The 16,193-nt window shown below is 36.3% G+C and overlaps 1 protein-coding gene across 3 annotated transcripts in view; it reads right to left on the bottom strand.

Annotated features, from left to right (window-relative positions):
• Window positions 1-16,193, bottom strand: part of LOC105473552 (mitogen-activated protein kinase kinase 4) — a 122,290-nt gene that overhangs the window by 39,212 nt on the left and 66,885 nt on the right. For all 3 annotated transcript variants that reach the window (XM_011727358.2, XM_011727357.2, XM_011727359.2), the window contains one exon: window positions 8,779-8,898. In XM_011727358.2, the coding sequence (XP_011725660.1) occupies window positions 8,779-8,898 (120 nt within the window). The remainder of the gene's footprint in view (window positions 1-8,778; window positions 8,899-16,193) is intronic.

Raw genomic sequence — 16,193 nt, 5'->3', positions numbered from 1 at the left:
TGAAAACTATGTTGAATAAAACTGTTGAATAAAATGTATAATAGAGAATGCATTTAGCATTCCATTTACTTAAACTGTGAAAATACAGAAAGCAATATTATGTAAAATGTAGGGGAAAATGCCCATATGGATGACCTAAACCAACAAGCAAGTTAAAGGAAACACTCAGAGTAGTGATGAGATTTGGAAAGGGAAATGTGATGAGGGCTTTAAGTGCATTTATAATATTTAAAGACATATAAAGAATAAATATGCCAATATAGGATTTGGGTAGCTATTCCTCCTCTGTAATTTAGTCTATGTTTAAACTATTTCACAGTTTAAAAAGAACATGGACCACCTTAACAAACAAATAAAAAAAAAGGAAATCAAGCAAAAATAAGTAAAAGAAAGTAAGAAACCACAATCAGAATGAATCCCCCCATCAAAAAATAATAATAGTAATAGAAAAGCAATACAGAAAATCATGTAACTGAGGCTGGATGCAATGGTTCATGCCTGTAATTCCAGTGCTTTAGGGGGCCAAGGTGGGAGAAAGGCTTGAGGCCAGGAGTTTGAGTCTAGCCTGATCAACAAAGTGAGACCCCACCTCCACAAAAAAAAAAAAAAAAAAAAAAAATTAATTAGCAGGGTGGTGGTAGTGCATGCCTGTAGTCCCAGCTACTCAGGAGACTGATGTGGGAAGATCCCTTGAGCCCAGGAGTTCAAGGTTGGGTTGAGCTAGGATGAGACCACTGCACCACTCCAGCCTGGGCCACAGAGCAAGACCTTGACTTTAAAAAAAAAAGGTAAGAAAAGAAAATCATTTAACTGAGAGCTAGCTGGTTCATCGAGATGGTCAATAAAATTGATAAACCTCTAGCTGGACTAATTGGGAAGAAAAAAATAAGACATAAATTATCGGTATCAGGCCGGGCGCGGTGGCTCAAGCCTGTAATCCCAGCACTTTGGGAGGCCGAGGCGGGTGGATCACGAGGTCAGGAGATCGAGACTATCCTGGCTAACATGGTGAAACCCCGTCTCTACTAAAAATACAAAAAACTAGCCGGGCGTGGTAGCGGGCGCCTGTAGTCTCAGCTACTTGGGAGGCTGAGGTGGGAGAATGGCGTGAACCCGGGAGGCGGAGCTTGCAGTGAGCCGAGATCACGCCACTGCACTCCAGCCTGGGAGACACAGCGAGACTCCGTCTCAAAAAAAAAAAAAAAAAAAAAAAAAAAAAAATTATCGGTATCAGAAACAAGTGGCAGGGAGGGAGGGACAGGGAAGACAGAAGTAACACACTACAGACTCTACCAATATTAAAATAATAAAAAAGAAATATTATGAATAATTTTATTCCAATAAATTTGATAATTTAGATGAAAGGGATAAATTTCTTCAAAGAAACAAATACCAAAGATCACTCAACAAGAAATATGTAACTTGAATATAACTCTATATTTGAAAGAAACTGGATATTCAGTCAAAAATATTCTCACAAAGACATTGCTAAGTTCAAGTGGCTTCACTGGTAAATTCCATCAAATATTTACAAAAAAAAAAAAATACCAATTAGATATAAATTCTCCCAAAAAACTCAGGAAGAGGAAATATTTCCCAACTCATTCTACGAGGCTAGCATTACACTGATACAAGTCAGACAAAAATAAGAAAACTATACATCAATGTCTCTCACAGATATAAAAATTTTAAATGAATTTTAGCAAATTAGCGAAATGTTAGTAATTTAGCAAATTGAATCCAATGACAGATAAAAAAGAGAATACGTCATAACGCCAACTGAATTTCTCCCAGAAATAAAAGCTATGCTTAATATCAGAAATCAATCCATATAACTTACCATTATTAAAACAACCAACAAACCATACATCTCAAAAACATCTCAAGGATCTGGAAAAAGAATCTGACAAAAGTCTAACATCCATTCCTGACAAAATCTCTCAGCATACTATGAGTAAAAGGAGACTTCTTTAACTTGATTTTAAAAAAAATTATGAAAACCCCACAGCTAATATCATATTTAATGATGAAAACATGAATGCTTTCTCTCTAGGATCAGAAAAAAACACAAGGATGTCTACTCTCACCGTACCTATTCAACAGCATACTGAAGGTTCTAGCCAGTGCAATGAGGCAAGACAAAAATAAATAAAGGAACTAACTGGGGAAGAAAGAAGTAACTCTCTATTCACAGACAAAATGATGATCTATGTAGTAAATCTGAAGGGAGCTAAAAAAGCAACTGGAATTTGAGTTTCGCAAGGCTGTTGCACACAAGATCAATATAAAAAATCAAACGATATTTGTGCATATTAGTCACAAGAGAAAATTAAGAATATATATTACAGCATTACAAATAAACACTTAAAGGCAACTCTAGTAAAAAGATGAAAGACATACAGTAAAAACCATAAAATATTGCTGAGAAAAATTAAAGAAGATGTAAAATAATAAAGTGAGATGCCACAGAAAAGGGTCAATAGACTTAATATTGTTAAGATATCAATGCTCCCCCAGTAGACCTACAAATTTAGCAAAATCCCAATCAAAAATCCCAGCAGGTGGTTTTTTTTTTTTTTTTTTTTTTGCTGTTTTTTTCCAGGTCTTTTTTGGTAGAAATCGACAAGAAGATTCTAAAATCCACATGAAAATAGAAAGGATATGAAAGAGCTGAAACAACTTTTCAAAGAACAAAGTTTAAGGACCAACACTCTCAAATCTGAAGACTTTCTACAAAGCTGGAGTAGTCGAAGGCCATGTGAGATTAGTGCAAAGACAGACAAACAACAGATCAACAGAACAGAGCAGTCCAGAAATAGACCCATATCTATATGGACAACTGATATCTGATAAAGGTGCAAAGGATATCCACATGCAAAAAAAACCTCATCACTATATAACTCTCGATATATATAAAAACTAACTCCAAATGGGTAAGCATAAATGTGATACCTAAAACTATAAAACTGCTAGGAGAAAACATAAGAAATAATCTTAAGTGAGCTTGAGTTAGACAAGAGCTCTTACATACAACATAAAAAGTACAATAGATAAATTTAAAAATTGGCCCATATCAAAAATTTTAATGGCCCACATTAAAAACTTTTGCTCTCCAAAAACACTGTTAAGAACATATATATATATATATATATATAAAGATAAGCACAGACAGGAGGCAGTATCTGCAAATCATAGGTCTGATAATAAACTTGTATTCAAAATATATTTTTAAAAACCTCCCAAAACTGAATAACAAAAAAACCCAATTTAAATAAAAATGTACAACAGGTTTTAACAGGATCTTCATCAAAGAAGATATACAGTTGGTAAATAAGCACATGAAAAGACATTCAACACTGTTAGTCATCAGAAACATGCAAATTAAAAATACAAAGAGATTACAACATACATTTACTAGAATGGCTAAAGATTAACACGACAGATCATACTAAGTGCCGGAAAAGACATGGAAGAAACAGAACTCTCAAAAACTACTGATGGAAGCATAAAATGGTACAACTACCTTAGAAAAAAGTTTGTCCATTTTTTAAAAAGTTAAACATACACCTGCAATATGATCCAGCCATTCCACCCCCATGTAATTACCCCAGGAAAATAAAAGCTTATGTCTATACAAACAATTGTACATAAATGCTCAAAGCAACTTTATTTGTAATAGACAAAAACTGAAAATAATCCAAAAGGCCATCAACAGGTAAATGAGTAACAAACTGATATGTCTGCATAATGGAACATTACATATAGTACTCGGCAATAAAAAGAAATAAACTACTGATAAATGCAAGATAATTATACTGAATGAAAGACGACAAACTGAAAAAGAGAAGTACATACTGTAAGATCCCATTTATATAAAAATCTAGAAAATACAAATTAATCTATAAAGGCATAAAGCAGGTCAGTGGTTATCTGAGGATGGGGACAGCAGAGAGGTGGCAGGCATTACCTACGTGGTATAAGGAAACTTGTGAGTGATGGGTACATTCATTACCTTGATTTTGGTGATAATTCTACAGGCGTATATGTTTGTTCAAACATATCAAACTGTACACTTTACATATGGGAAGTTTATCAGATGTCAATTTTACCTCCATAAGCTGCATTTAAAACTTGCAAGGAGAAAGAAGAGGGAAAGGAGAAGAGGGGTGGAAGTAAGGATAAAAAAGGGGGAGATAACTCGCTTTAGCCAGCATCACTGCCTTCTATAATCTGATGAACTTCTACATTTAGAAGTTACTCAAGAACAGTGCTTTCTGCACTAGAATTTATTGCCCAATCTCAAAAGATGTTTTAAGAGTTTACCTGCTATGAAATTCTCAAATTTTATGCATCAGAAAAATTTTTAAGTGATACTAGGTTTCAGCACTGTTAAGATAAATGCTAGGTCTTTTTTGTAAAATATAGGCTAGCAGTTACTTCCATTATTCAATTAATATCAAGCTCTTTTTTCCACCTACCTACAAAGCCTGAAAATGACTCTTAGGAACATGTGCAATTGAGTGACCTAATAACTTATCTAAACCAAATCCAAGCTGTACTTTGGACTTTTTTTTGAGTTTGGTTCCATCCTAGAAAGAACTATGCATGGTTGAAGACAATGGCAACACAGAATTACCAACTTCAGTATTAAGTATTATTCACTGCTCTGAATAAGTGACGGAACTTTCAGAAGCTCAATATTACCCAACAGCAAGATTAATCTCTAAACAGTGGAACTACCATTTGATCCAGCAATCCTACTACTGGGTATCTACCCAAAGAAAAATAAATCATTATATCGAAAAGATATCTGCACTGGTATGCTTATTGCAGTACTATGTAAAATAGCAAAGTCATGCAATCAACCTAAATGTCCTTAAAATGTGACATACATACACAATAGAATACTGACAGCCATTAAAAAAAGAATGAAATCATGTTTTTTTTTTTTTTTTTTTTTTTTTTTGTGGCAACACGGATACACTGGAGGCCATTTTTAGTGAAACCACCTAGAAACAGAAAGACAAATACCACATGTTCTCGCTTATAAATGGGAGCTAAATCATGTGCACGCATGGACAGAATACAGAACTGGAGACCTTAGAGACACAGAAGGGAGGGAGGAGTTGAAAAGGGTGGATGATCGAAAATTACTTGATGGGCACAATTTACATTGTTTGCGTGACAGATACACTAAAAACCCAAACTGTACCACTGCTCAATATATCCATATAAGGCCGGGCGCGGTGGCTCAAGCCTGTAATCCCAGCACTTTGGGAGGCCGAGGCGGGTGGATCACGAGGTCAGGAGATCGAGACTATCCTGGCTAACACGGTGAAACCCCGTCTCTACTAAAAATACAAAAAAATTAGCCGGGCGTGGTAGCGGGCGCCTGTAGTCCCAGCTACTTGGGAGGCTGAGTCGGGAGAATGGCGTGAACCCAGGGGGCGGAGCTTGCAGTGAGCCGAGATCGCGCCACTGCACTCCAGCCTGGGAGACACAGCGAGACTCCGTCTCAAAAAAAAAAAAAAAATATATATATATATATATATATATCCATATAAAAAAACTGCACTTGTATCCCTTAAATTTAAATAACATTTAAATTAAAATAAATAAATAGTTGCTGCAAGAATGAGAAAAGGAACATCTCATAAGCTCCTCGATGGATGGCTGACTGAACCAAACCAAGAGCTGAAGTCCAGTGGTTGTATAAGTTAGGCGAAATGAAATCCCTGGAGAGTGTCTCACAGTAACAGGAATCGAAAGCACTGTCTCTCTCACAGTGCTAGTAAGGTAAGGTAAAAAGTCCTGACTACATACATTCATTTCTACTATTTCCTTTCATGAACTCAGATTTTTTTTGGTCTATTATTGGAACTGAAGGTCATGTCACCAAAAAAGATACATGTAACTCATCAACTGCAAAAGAAAAATGTTTCTTTAAACTCTTATTAAATCTCTTTTATATATGTGTGTGTGTGTGTGTGTGTGTGTGTGTGTATATATATTATTTTTTTTTTTTGAGATGGAGTCTCGCTCTCTTGCCCAGACTGGAGTGCAGTGGCGAGATCTTGGCTCACTGCAACCTCCACCTCCCAGGTTCAAGTGATTCTTCTGCCTCAGCCTCCCGAGTAGCTGGGACTACAGGCATGCACCACCACGCCTGGCTAATTTTTGTATTTTTAATAGAGACAGGGTGTCACCATATTGGCCAGGCTGGTCTCGGGCTCCTGACTTCGTGATCCACCGACCTTGGCCTCCCAAAGTGCTGGGATTACAGGCTTAAGCCACAGTGCCTGACCATTTTAATATTTTTAACCTTTGTAACTTGGGGAAATACACTTCTACTATTCACTCTTTAAAGGTAAATAATAAAAGTAACACTTTTCTTGTAAAACTACACTTTTATTGTAAAACTATTGAAAAACTATATTTTTATTGTAAAATATACTATTGTAAAAGTTGTTACTTTCTGCTTTCTTGAAACTTAATCTTTTATTATTCAGAAAGTACCTATTACAGATTGCATTCTAATTTGGGGGGAAAGTTCATGTTTCATCTACTTAGGCATTCCGGGTCTTTGTACAGCTTAACTGTGTAGTTCCTAAGCCTTCAACTTATCACGCATCTTATCATATCAAAAATCTTATTTAAAAAGCATATATATCTATATCTATATATATCTCTTCATCTCTGGACCACTTGTAATAAAATAGAAGGAACAGCGAGATTTCTGTCTCTGGAATCCCATCTCTGCCACTTGTTGGCTGTGTAACTTTTGTCAAATACACTAGATTTCATTTTCCTATCTGAAAAAAGGGGATAATACCACCAAATCCCGAAGATTATTGGGAAGAAAATATATGTGAAAACTACAAAGCATTCAACAGATGTTAGTGTTTACAGCTGCATATGTCAACTCCCTTCAATCCTTCTGAGACATAAAACCAAATGTGACTCAGCTATCCATGATAACAAAACCATTAGAATATTGCTCAGACACTACTCCAAGCTTCTGTGCTTTGTTTCCACACCTTTGTCAATCACAAATACGACTTACTCGGCTTTCTTTTCATATAGTCAGACTCCCACACTATCTAGCCCGAGGCTAGGTATGTAAATGGTACTTGAATGATTAAATAAATGAACGAGTGAAATAAATTGGTATATTCCAGCACTATGGAGGTGATTTAGGGTTCAGGTAGAGCTGGGGAAAGTCTATAGTGAAAATGAATACAGCACTGAAAAAACTAACCACAGAATCTAGTTAGGAGAGAATATCTAATTTAGTCCCTAATTAATTATTGTTCTGCATATGGTGTGATGATTCAATGATTGTGAAGAAAAGTTCACAGTTTGGGAATAAAGGGAGGAGGAGATGGTAAGATTCTTGTGCAACATGAAGAAAGTTCCAAACATTTAGAATAACATTACATAATATTTAGGTCCAAGTTATAGTCATGCACATGAATACATGACTGTATACTGATGTAATGGAATCTGATGTGAAATGATGGAAGAAAATTAATAAATTCAGTATATCTGGTCATAAAAATGAATATTCTCATCATTAAAAAGTAAAAAGACAGGAATAGAAAGAAACTACATGAGTCTAGAACTAACAATTAGTGATTCAGCAAAGAAATGGGAATCTCTCATGAAGTAGAATGTGTTGTTACTAGTTACCTAGTAAGAGTACAGAAAAACAAATAAAAATTTCAGAATTAGGTTTAGAATTAACTAACCTCTAACATCTTTTCCAATTGTAAGATTTCATATATTTCTATTCAGTGCTACATTCAGCCCTGTTTCAAAAATATATATTAATTTTAAAGCCAGTAACAATACAAACCCCAAGGATACACTCTATAATCCCATCCCAAAAAGAGAGTAGGGTTTTTCTTACCAGTTTATAACAACCCAGCTATTCATACTAACATTTGCAAAATGAGAAAGGTACTTTTTTAAAACAGTATTTGAAATGCTTAGCAGTTCAGTTCAAGTCCTACTAAGTATCACAATTTTTGATGGCAGTCTAGGACACCATAATGTATTGCTTCATTTACAGCTCCAGTTCTACTCCTAGCCCAAACTCACTTCCACATTTTAGGCAGCTGGATGACTGGAAATGAGTAAGTGGATTGAGAGCTGGAAGCAGAAATGATAACCCAAGTTGGGACACAAAATAACCAGAGGAAACAGGATTATGAGACCAAGAAATTAAGAGCTTTAGTTTCTACACAAAAATCTGGATAAAAGAATTAGAAAAAAATAATTTACATTGTAATTGTTCATTTCCATGTCTGATGGGTATACTTCAGGATTATGGGCAGGGACACATAAGTGTTTATATTAAATGCAGATATACACTTGATGACAGATGAATAAAAGGTAAAATATAAAGTTGGGCGGGGGGGCATTGCTCAAGGCCCAATGAAAATCTAAAACTGTAGCAAAAGCGCTGATATTTAGAAGTCAGCTGATTTTTCAGGTTCTTAAAGAACATAAAATATTTGTATGAGATTTACAAATGACAGCCACAAATACTAAAATACACACACAAACACACACACACACACGTATGCGATTCACCCCTTACCCACCACCCCAAAAACAGTCAGAAGTTAATATGTACGTTATCATGGTTACATACTAAGATACTGAGATATTAACTTGTTACTAATATATTGCATTTAAGAATAGAATCAAATCCTGCCATCTTCATTTGTCCCAATTAGATATTCATTAGTCAGCTAAAACCCAATTTATTCCTACCTCTCTGAAGAGTGCACCATAAAACTGAACGATGTATGGGCAATCACTACTCCGCATTACTACATCCAAATCCATAAGAAGTTGTTTTTGTTCTTTTTCATCCACTGTTGACCGAATTCTCTGGAAAAGAATGACAAAAGACGTCAAAAAACCAAAATACTTTTGTCAAAAAAACAATAATTTTTAGTCTCATGGTAGAGAAAAACCTCTACCATGAGACTAAGAATTACCAAGCAAGCTTCACAAATACCAGATATGAAAATTACCATCTTTCCTTACACTTCACAAGAATTACTTTTATCACAGAAAGTTTAACAAACAGCACTCAGAAATCCTTTAAAGGAGACAGGGCAATTTAACCATGAGCATTTACTAACAATGTTGGGAGTTATGCAACGAAGTTCTTAGGCAGTAAAAATTAACCCCCATACGCAAATATAAAGAAAATGATAATGAGTTGTAACAGCTTCATATGAATAATTATACGTAGCTTTATACATACTTTTAATCACCGTTTCAAAATTGTATGGAATCTAGGCATTCAATGCAAGAACATCCCTCTTCACTCACGAGCATCCCCATACCACAGTGTCCTCATTCATAAAGATGGGAAATAGTCCAGAACTGGATAAAGTGAATACCAGTATAGGAGTAGTGCACAGACAAGAATCCAGGTCTCCAAAATCCTAGACTGGGACTCTGTCCTTTAACTGCACTTTCTATACATTAAAAACAAAAAGTTCTACCTGACTCTCCAACCCACGAGTCAGCATGCAGGGCAGCATAAACCTGTGGAAGAAAACCTAAAAATGAGGAAACAGAGGGCTCTTTTTGTCTATTCCTAAGCTGATAAAGCGCTCCTCCATCTACTGCAGACCAGGGATATATTCCTAACCAAGCAGCACAACAATTTCTTTGCACATTTCTAAGAGACTGCCAGAAAACATTAAGTACCCCACCTCCCACCTCTTATTCAGGAACAGTATAGAACACAGAGGTGTTGGGAGGGACAGTTCCCACTGCAATGGAGAGAGAGGAAAGAATCATGTTCAGAAATTATAAAAATAATAAAATTATAGATTAACATCAAAGCATGCAAACAACTTCTGTTCTCATAAAAAAGTTCACAATGTCACACCACGCCACTGTGTACAATACATAGTATTTACTTACAAGGCAAGTTAGTATCAAAAAATACACAAGGTGGCATTTTGTCTTCCAAAGACTTCGAGGTATCTGTCAATGTTCTTGAAAGGGATGAAGGCAGTCAATTAAATTCTTGAGCCCGTTTTACAGAAAAGCCAGAGGCACAAAGAGATACAAAAGATGTATTTCATGTGACATGAGAATAAGCAGTTGTTTAAGGAATAGAAGTAGGTTCTCTCAGTTTCATTTTTGAGGAATTCCATATATTCCAAACAAATTTAATTTTGCTACTTAAAATTTACAGCTTGCTAGCTACAGTATTTCATAAGCAAATAAAATTTATTAACTGTCATCTATGTTATATACAAAGATTTATCTACAACTTTTATATTAAATATCAATACTCAGATAAACAAGGACTAAAGTAAGAATGAAAAATAGAAACAAAATAAGACTAGTTCTATTAATGTTAAGGAAAGTTTCCCTTCTCATTTTGATTATTTTCATAGTTTATGGATTATTAATCTTACTTTTAAATCTACTTCAGCACGTTTGCTCAGAAAGGATATTTTTTAAAAGTCAAAATAGATGTGATCTGTATTTGTACAAAGCATGAAGTAATAATTTTTGTAAATATTTTACCTTTATATCTGTTTTTTAAAAAATAACTCTAAAAGTGTAGCTGTGAAAATGCTAATTCAAGAAATTATTTATAAAAGAATCTTAATTATCCTATATATCTAAATTTAAAATAGACGAAGAGTTGTTAATTAGAGACAAGTAGGGAAGAAAAATCAAATAACCCTTTGGTTGGGGAAGATTTCTACCTAATTCTCACTATTAAAAGGTGTTAACAAATGTATTTTTTTCTATTTTTACTAGTATGAATATATTGGCAAATGGAAATACACTAATACACATAAACTACTATTTTAAAAGGTATCTTCTTTACTAGTTTATTTTTTGTTTTGCAAAACTGGTTGTGTGGTATGCTAAATATACATTTGTACAAATATTTATATTTCAATTAGAAAGCATATTACAGTCAAAACCTCAATAGTTATCATCAAGAGCTGACTTTAGGGAGCGAGTCAGTGTCCAAAAACCCTACTGTTACTACAGAAAGGATATATGGATTACATGATGTAAAGGCCTAACTGAAGTTCCAACATCTTACTGATACCTAACACTGAGACAATCTCTGACAGAACTGTTATTAACCAGAATGTAGAGAGTTCCCAGCACAGCTCTAACCTTTGAGATCACTGGCAGGAAAATCTATTCAACTATAAATATTCTTTAATGTCACTTCTAGTACAAAATAGAACATAGAGCAGCTGAATGGCCTACTAGTATAACATGAAGTTGATCGTGCTTTTCAATAGATCAGCACCTCCCCACACTCTCTGAACATTTTGTCTAAGTATCTGGCAGTGGGTAGAAAAGTAGCTGCTGGTATTGCATCTGAATTGTTTGGAATTGAGCAATAACAGCTAACTCTTAATTATACTAATGTTTTAGGGTTGAACTGTAGCATTTACCATGTGAGCAATAAACTATTTCAAAAGGCCTAAAGGACCCCAAAAGGGGATTAACTGCAAACACATGCCTCTAATAGCAGTAACTTCAAATTAGTGATTTTAATAACGCAATAAATAATTCAAGCAGAAGACATAATGACAATCAGCGATTCAAATCAGAGCATACTTAGAGACTAAAGCTACTACCAAGAAAGTTTTTCTAACCGACCATCAGAACTATATCTACGGGAAAGACTTCTACATTTGAATCAAATGAGTCCAGGATCTTCTAACATTAAAGGAGCATAACTACCTAAAAATTGAACACATCAATAAGAACAAACTTCTCTTCCCTTTATAAAGCTGTCCCTAAGAGCACAGAAAAATGGAAGTACAAAGGTGACACCAACTATATGACTTGAAATTCTCATAATCATAATGTTCAGAAGCAACAACCATTGATTAAAAAACCTTGAGTAACAGGAAAATTTCATTTATTTATATAAATTTAAAAGTTAGATAAGGCTGTTTACTTGAGCTCAGCAAACCTTTTTTCCCTGCCAGTAAAAAGTAGAATGAAAACTACAGGAAACCATAAAATACTTAAGAAAATCAACTCAAGAACATTAAGTTGTTTTTTTGTTTTTTTTTTTTTTTTTTTGAGACGGAGTCTCGCTCTGTCGCCCAGGCTGGAGTGCAGTGGCGCTATCTCGGCTCACTGCAAGCTCCGCCTCCCGGGTTTACGCCATTCTCCTGCCTCAGCCTCCCAAGTAGCTGGGACTACAGGCGCCCGCCACCTCGCCCGGCTAATTTTTTTGTATTTTTAGTAGAGACGGGGTTTCATTCTGTTAGCCAGGATGGTCTCGATCTCCTGACCTCGTGATCCGCCCGTCTCGGCCTCCCAAAGTGCTGGGATTACAGGCTTGAGCCACCGCGCCCGGCCGAACATTAAGTTTTTTATATTATTTTCAAAATCATTCTTTTTCATTATGGGGTTACTGAGCTCTTTTACTGAACACAAGTTTACTAACTTAGCGTTAAGTTATTACATGCCCCCAGGACAAATTAAATTGTGTTTCTTGAAAAAAAATCCACATCTCTTTCCCAATAATAAGTATTTTCAGATTATTTCAAGTTTTACTTTATTTGGAATATAACATAAAGAAAACATTGAAAATCAAAACAAAAATTACTACTCTACATATATAAGTAGTTTTCTACAGTAAAGAAATTTATAAATTTGAAGTTAATTTTTTTAACTGGTGTCCAAATCTGTATTCAAGGTTGAGTATAAGCCCAGTAAAGCAGGTAAATGCCAGTAAAAACAGCAGGTAGATACACATCAGAAATGCCAACATCGACTCCAATTGAGAATCACTTAGAGACACAGGGAAAGATTACATTCCCAGTTATCTGGCGTTAAGACTATTAACGTTATGCATGGGGTTCTTGTCCAATTAAAAAAAAAATTTCAAAGAACATAATTTTTCTATAACTGCCAGTCCAACTCATGCCATTGGTTGGATCAGCCACAAATTTAGTTGCTGGGAGTTCTGTATGGATTAGGCTGCAGTAATCGAAAATTAACAAGTCCCACAGGACAAGCTAAAAATTTTCAGTTACAAATGATCCCCTTGCCCTCTACTCCACCTCATCGCAAAACACAGCAACATCCACTTGATGAACAGTCCCAATCATATAGAAATGTCCCAAATTCCCAGTTGTTGAAAGGCTGCTTTCCTTCTTTTGGTGCAACATGGCACCTAGAAGTCACTGGTATATTTAAATGTTGACAGCTTATAACATCTATTGATCAAAATCTTGAATAATATTTAGCCTCATGTGGAATGCCTCCATTTTTAACAACTTGAATTTAAAGTATAAATAACCTTTTACTGATACTGAAGAACTATGTAAAAGTGGTGCTGTTCCAGGTGTCCTCTAACTTTATACTGAGATCTCCAGGGAAGCTCTCTCTTCACACTGACACAATTCTCCAGCCTTGTATCCAAACCCTACCAAATCCATCTCTCACATATGATTTGTTGGTGCTCATCAGGCATGAATGACTAGCAGTAAAACATCGGTAAGTATGAAAAACTTTAAAGCAGACTATGACACATTGTTATAATGAAAAGGGACTAGAGGAACTAATAAAACTAAACTCACTTAAGGACTGGAGTAGAAGAGCAAAGAAAAAGAAGCAACAAGAGGATGGAGAGAAACAGGCAGTAGATACTGTCAAGGAAAACTAATTGATTCCCTTCTTACTCAGATATTATGCCTCAATCCCATCAAAATGGTGACTTTTTGTTTGTTTCCCTTCATTTTCTAAATTTGTTTTCATGGGTGGGAAGAGACCGGGAGAAGAGATAGTGGGAAAGAGCACGATGATGAAGTGATCGCTATTAAGGGGTAAGGTTAGGAAGACTCAAATGTGGCAAAGGAGGGCAGGCTGACAACGCAATGGCTAAGGGTGGAGTTGCAGACGAGGCAAAATAAAGGCTCATGTTGTAGGTCCTAAGAAGCAGGTCAACAAGTAGCATTGTGCCTAGATGCTCAATAAATACCTGGCTGATTCTGATAGTGGTCCTTGCCAGTCACCCTGATTCAGAGTTAGCCCTTACATCTCCATGTTAGGGTGCTCAAAGATATCTCAGTTACTAGAGAAATCAGGCACACACACCTTATCCCAAAGCACCAGGGCCTGCCTTGAAATGACCCATTCTGTGACTGCCTGTGTCCTGATGTGACAACTACTGATTCTTCCAGCTCAACCCAGTTTTTCTTCCTGCCAAGTCAAGCTAGAGAAAGAAAGCTGTTAGACAGAAAACAAATGCTATCTCTTGAACAATGTGTGTGAAGAGGCACTCTGGGTTACCTGATCCCATTCCTACATGGAGAAAGGGAAAATAAGTCATTATATACTCAAAAGACTCAAGAGTAAAAATCGATTGGATGACAAGTCATATATGCACTTCATTAAAACAGAAGTTCCACAGAGGACATGACAGGTGTCAGTTCCTAGGATCTGAACATTCTAGGCAAAAAGGATATGAATCATCAGCAAACACGTAAGGAATCAAGAACTGAGGAGTCCAGAAAACAACTTTAGAAAGCAGTGGTGCCACAGACACTTGAAAACAGCATCATAATCAAATAAATTTACAAAATGGCTACCAATTCTAACTGATGCTATTTTTGTTTTGTTTTGAAATGGAGACAACGCATGGAGGAATGAGCTGTGAAGGGGCATAAGAAATGGGAAAATTGATGTGGAAAGGAATGACCATCAGTCCTGGCAGATCTCTAAATTCTCACATGACAAATTCTTGTCAGGTGTTTGTATGGCTCAGCTGAGGGTCCCAGAGGGCAGTATAAAAAGACAGTAAGAGCAGAGCAGGAGACAGATCTCCCTGCTGCACAGGTACACCTGTAGCTGCTTAGAGAAGTTAGGAATGGGTAGAGTAGTCCAAAGTAAAAAACAGGTGAGTTCCTGGATCAGAAATTAGGACTCAGACACAATGAAACTCAGCAAGGTGATGAATTCAATCATTACAAGAACACAGTATAGGGCTTTAGAGATTATTCCAGGGATCAATTAAAACAAATCGGCACAAGATAAAATAGTGCAAGCTACTAGTAATTTGGCCATTAGCAAGGGAAAGCATCATTTTCAATTCACCACCAACCAAAATCAGAATACCAGAAGGTATTTACTCTTCAGCAATCTACGTGGAATCTGCTATAACTAGGTTAGCTAAAGCCCATACTTCAGTGCAGGGGGCTTGTTCCCCTACAAAAGCACCTACTGTCATCTAAGGTTACCAAAAGAATCTCTATTCCGGGCCGGGCACAGGGGCTCAAGCTTGTAATCCCAGCACTTTGGGAGGCCGAGGTGGGCAGATCAGGAGGTCAGGAGATCGAGACCATCCTGGCTAACACGGTGAAACCTTGTCTCTACTAAAAATACAAAAAAGTTAGCCAGGTGTGGCAGCGTGTGCCTGTAGTCCCAGCTGCTGGGAAGAATGAGGGAGGAAAATGGCATGAACCCAGGAGGTGGAGCTTGCAGTAAGCCAAGATTGCGCCACTGCACTCCAGCCTGGGTGACAGAGCAAGACTCCGTCTCAAAAAAAAACAAAAACAAAAAAAAAGAACCTGTATTCCTTATGTCAAGTAATTGCCAGTTGTTGTCCTGTCGAATTATATGATGGCTAAAACCACCACAGCCAAGACAAGAAGCAAATCGAAAGCTCCCTATGACAGTTGTCTACTTTTCGTACCAGGCAGACATCAGTAAGTATTTTATCCCCCATGCAGAAATCCTGGAACTAGTACATGAGCAAACACAACACATGGGACCTCCTCTCCATAGAAAATGAAGAGTGATATAGCAAAGGTTCAGCATTAAAAATCAAAAGAAGAAAAGAACAAAGATTATCTTAATACAGCTGTGGTAATATTTTGAAAATGCATCCAGTTTCTGTGATCTACAAACACCAATACTGCTATGCCATAAACATATCCTTCAATTGTTCATTAAGTAATCCTTGCTAAAGATCCCTCTTAAGGTTACCGTCTATAAATAAAATGTGAAGGGGGGTCCACTGCTAGTCAATGATTGACATCAGATCAACCGAAGTCAGTGATGTAGAGGATAGGAGAGCAAGGATCACACTCCTACAGTGTCCCTACTATTCTGATCCCTACAAATCTGCTGCTTTCCCAGCAAAAATGTCCAGAATTCCA

The sequence above is a fragment of the Macaca nemestrina genome, chromosome 17 (assembly GCF_043159975.1).
Source record: "Macaca nemestrina isolate mMacNem1 chromosome 17, mMacNem.hap1, whole genome shotgun sequence".
NCBI classification, from domain to species: Eukaryota; Metazoa; Chordata; class Mammalia; order Primates; family Cercopithecidae; genus Macaca; species Macaca nemestrina.
Note: the sequence above shows the minus strand (reverse complement) of the source record. Positions and strands in the feature narration are given on the sequence as shown.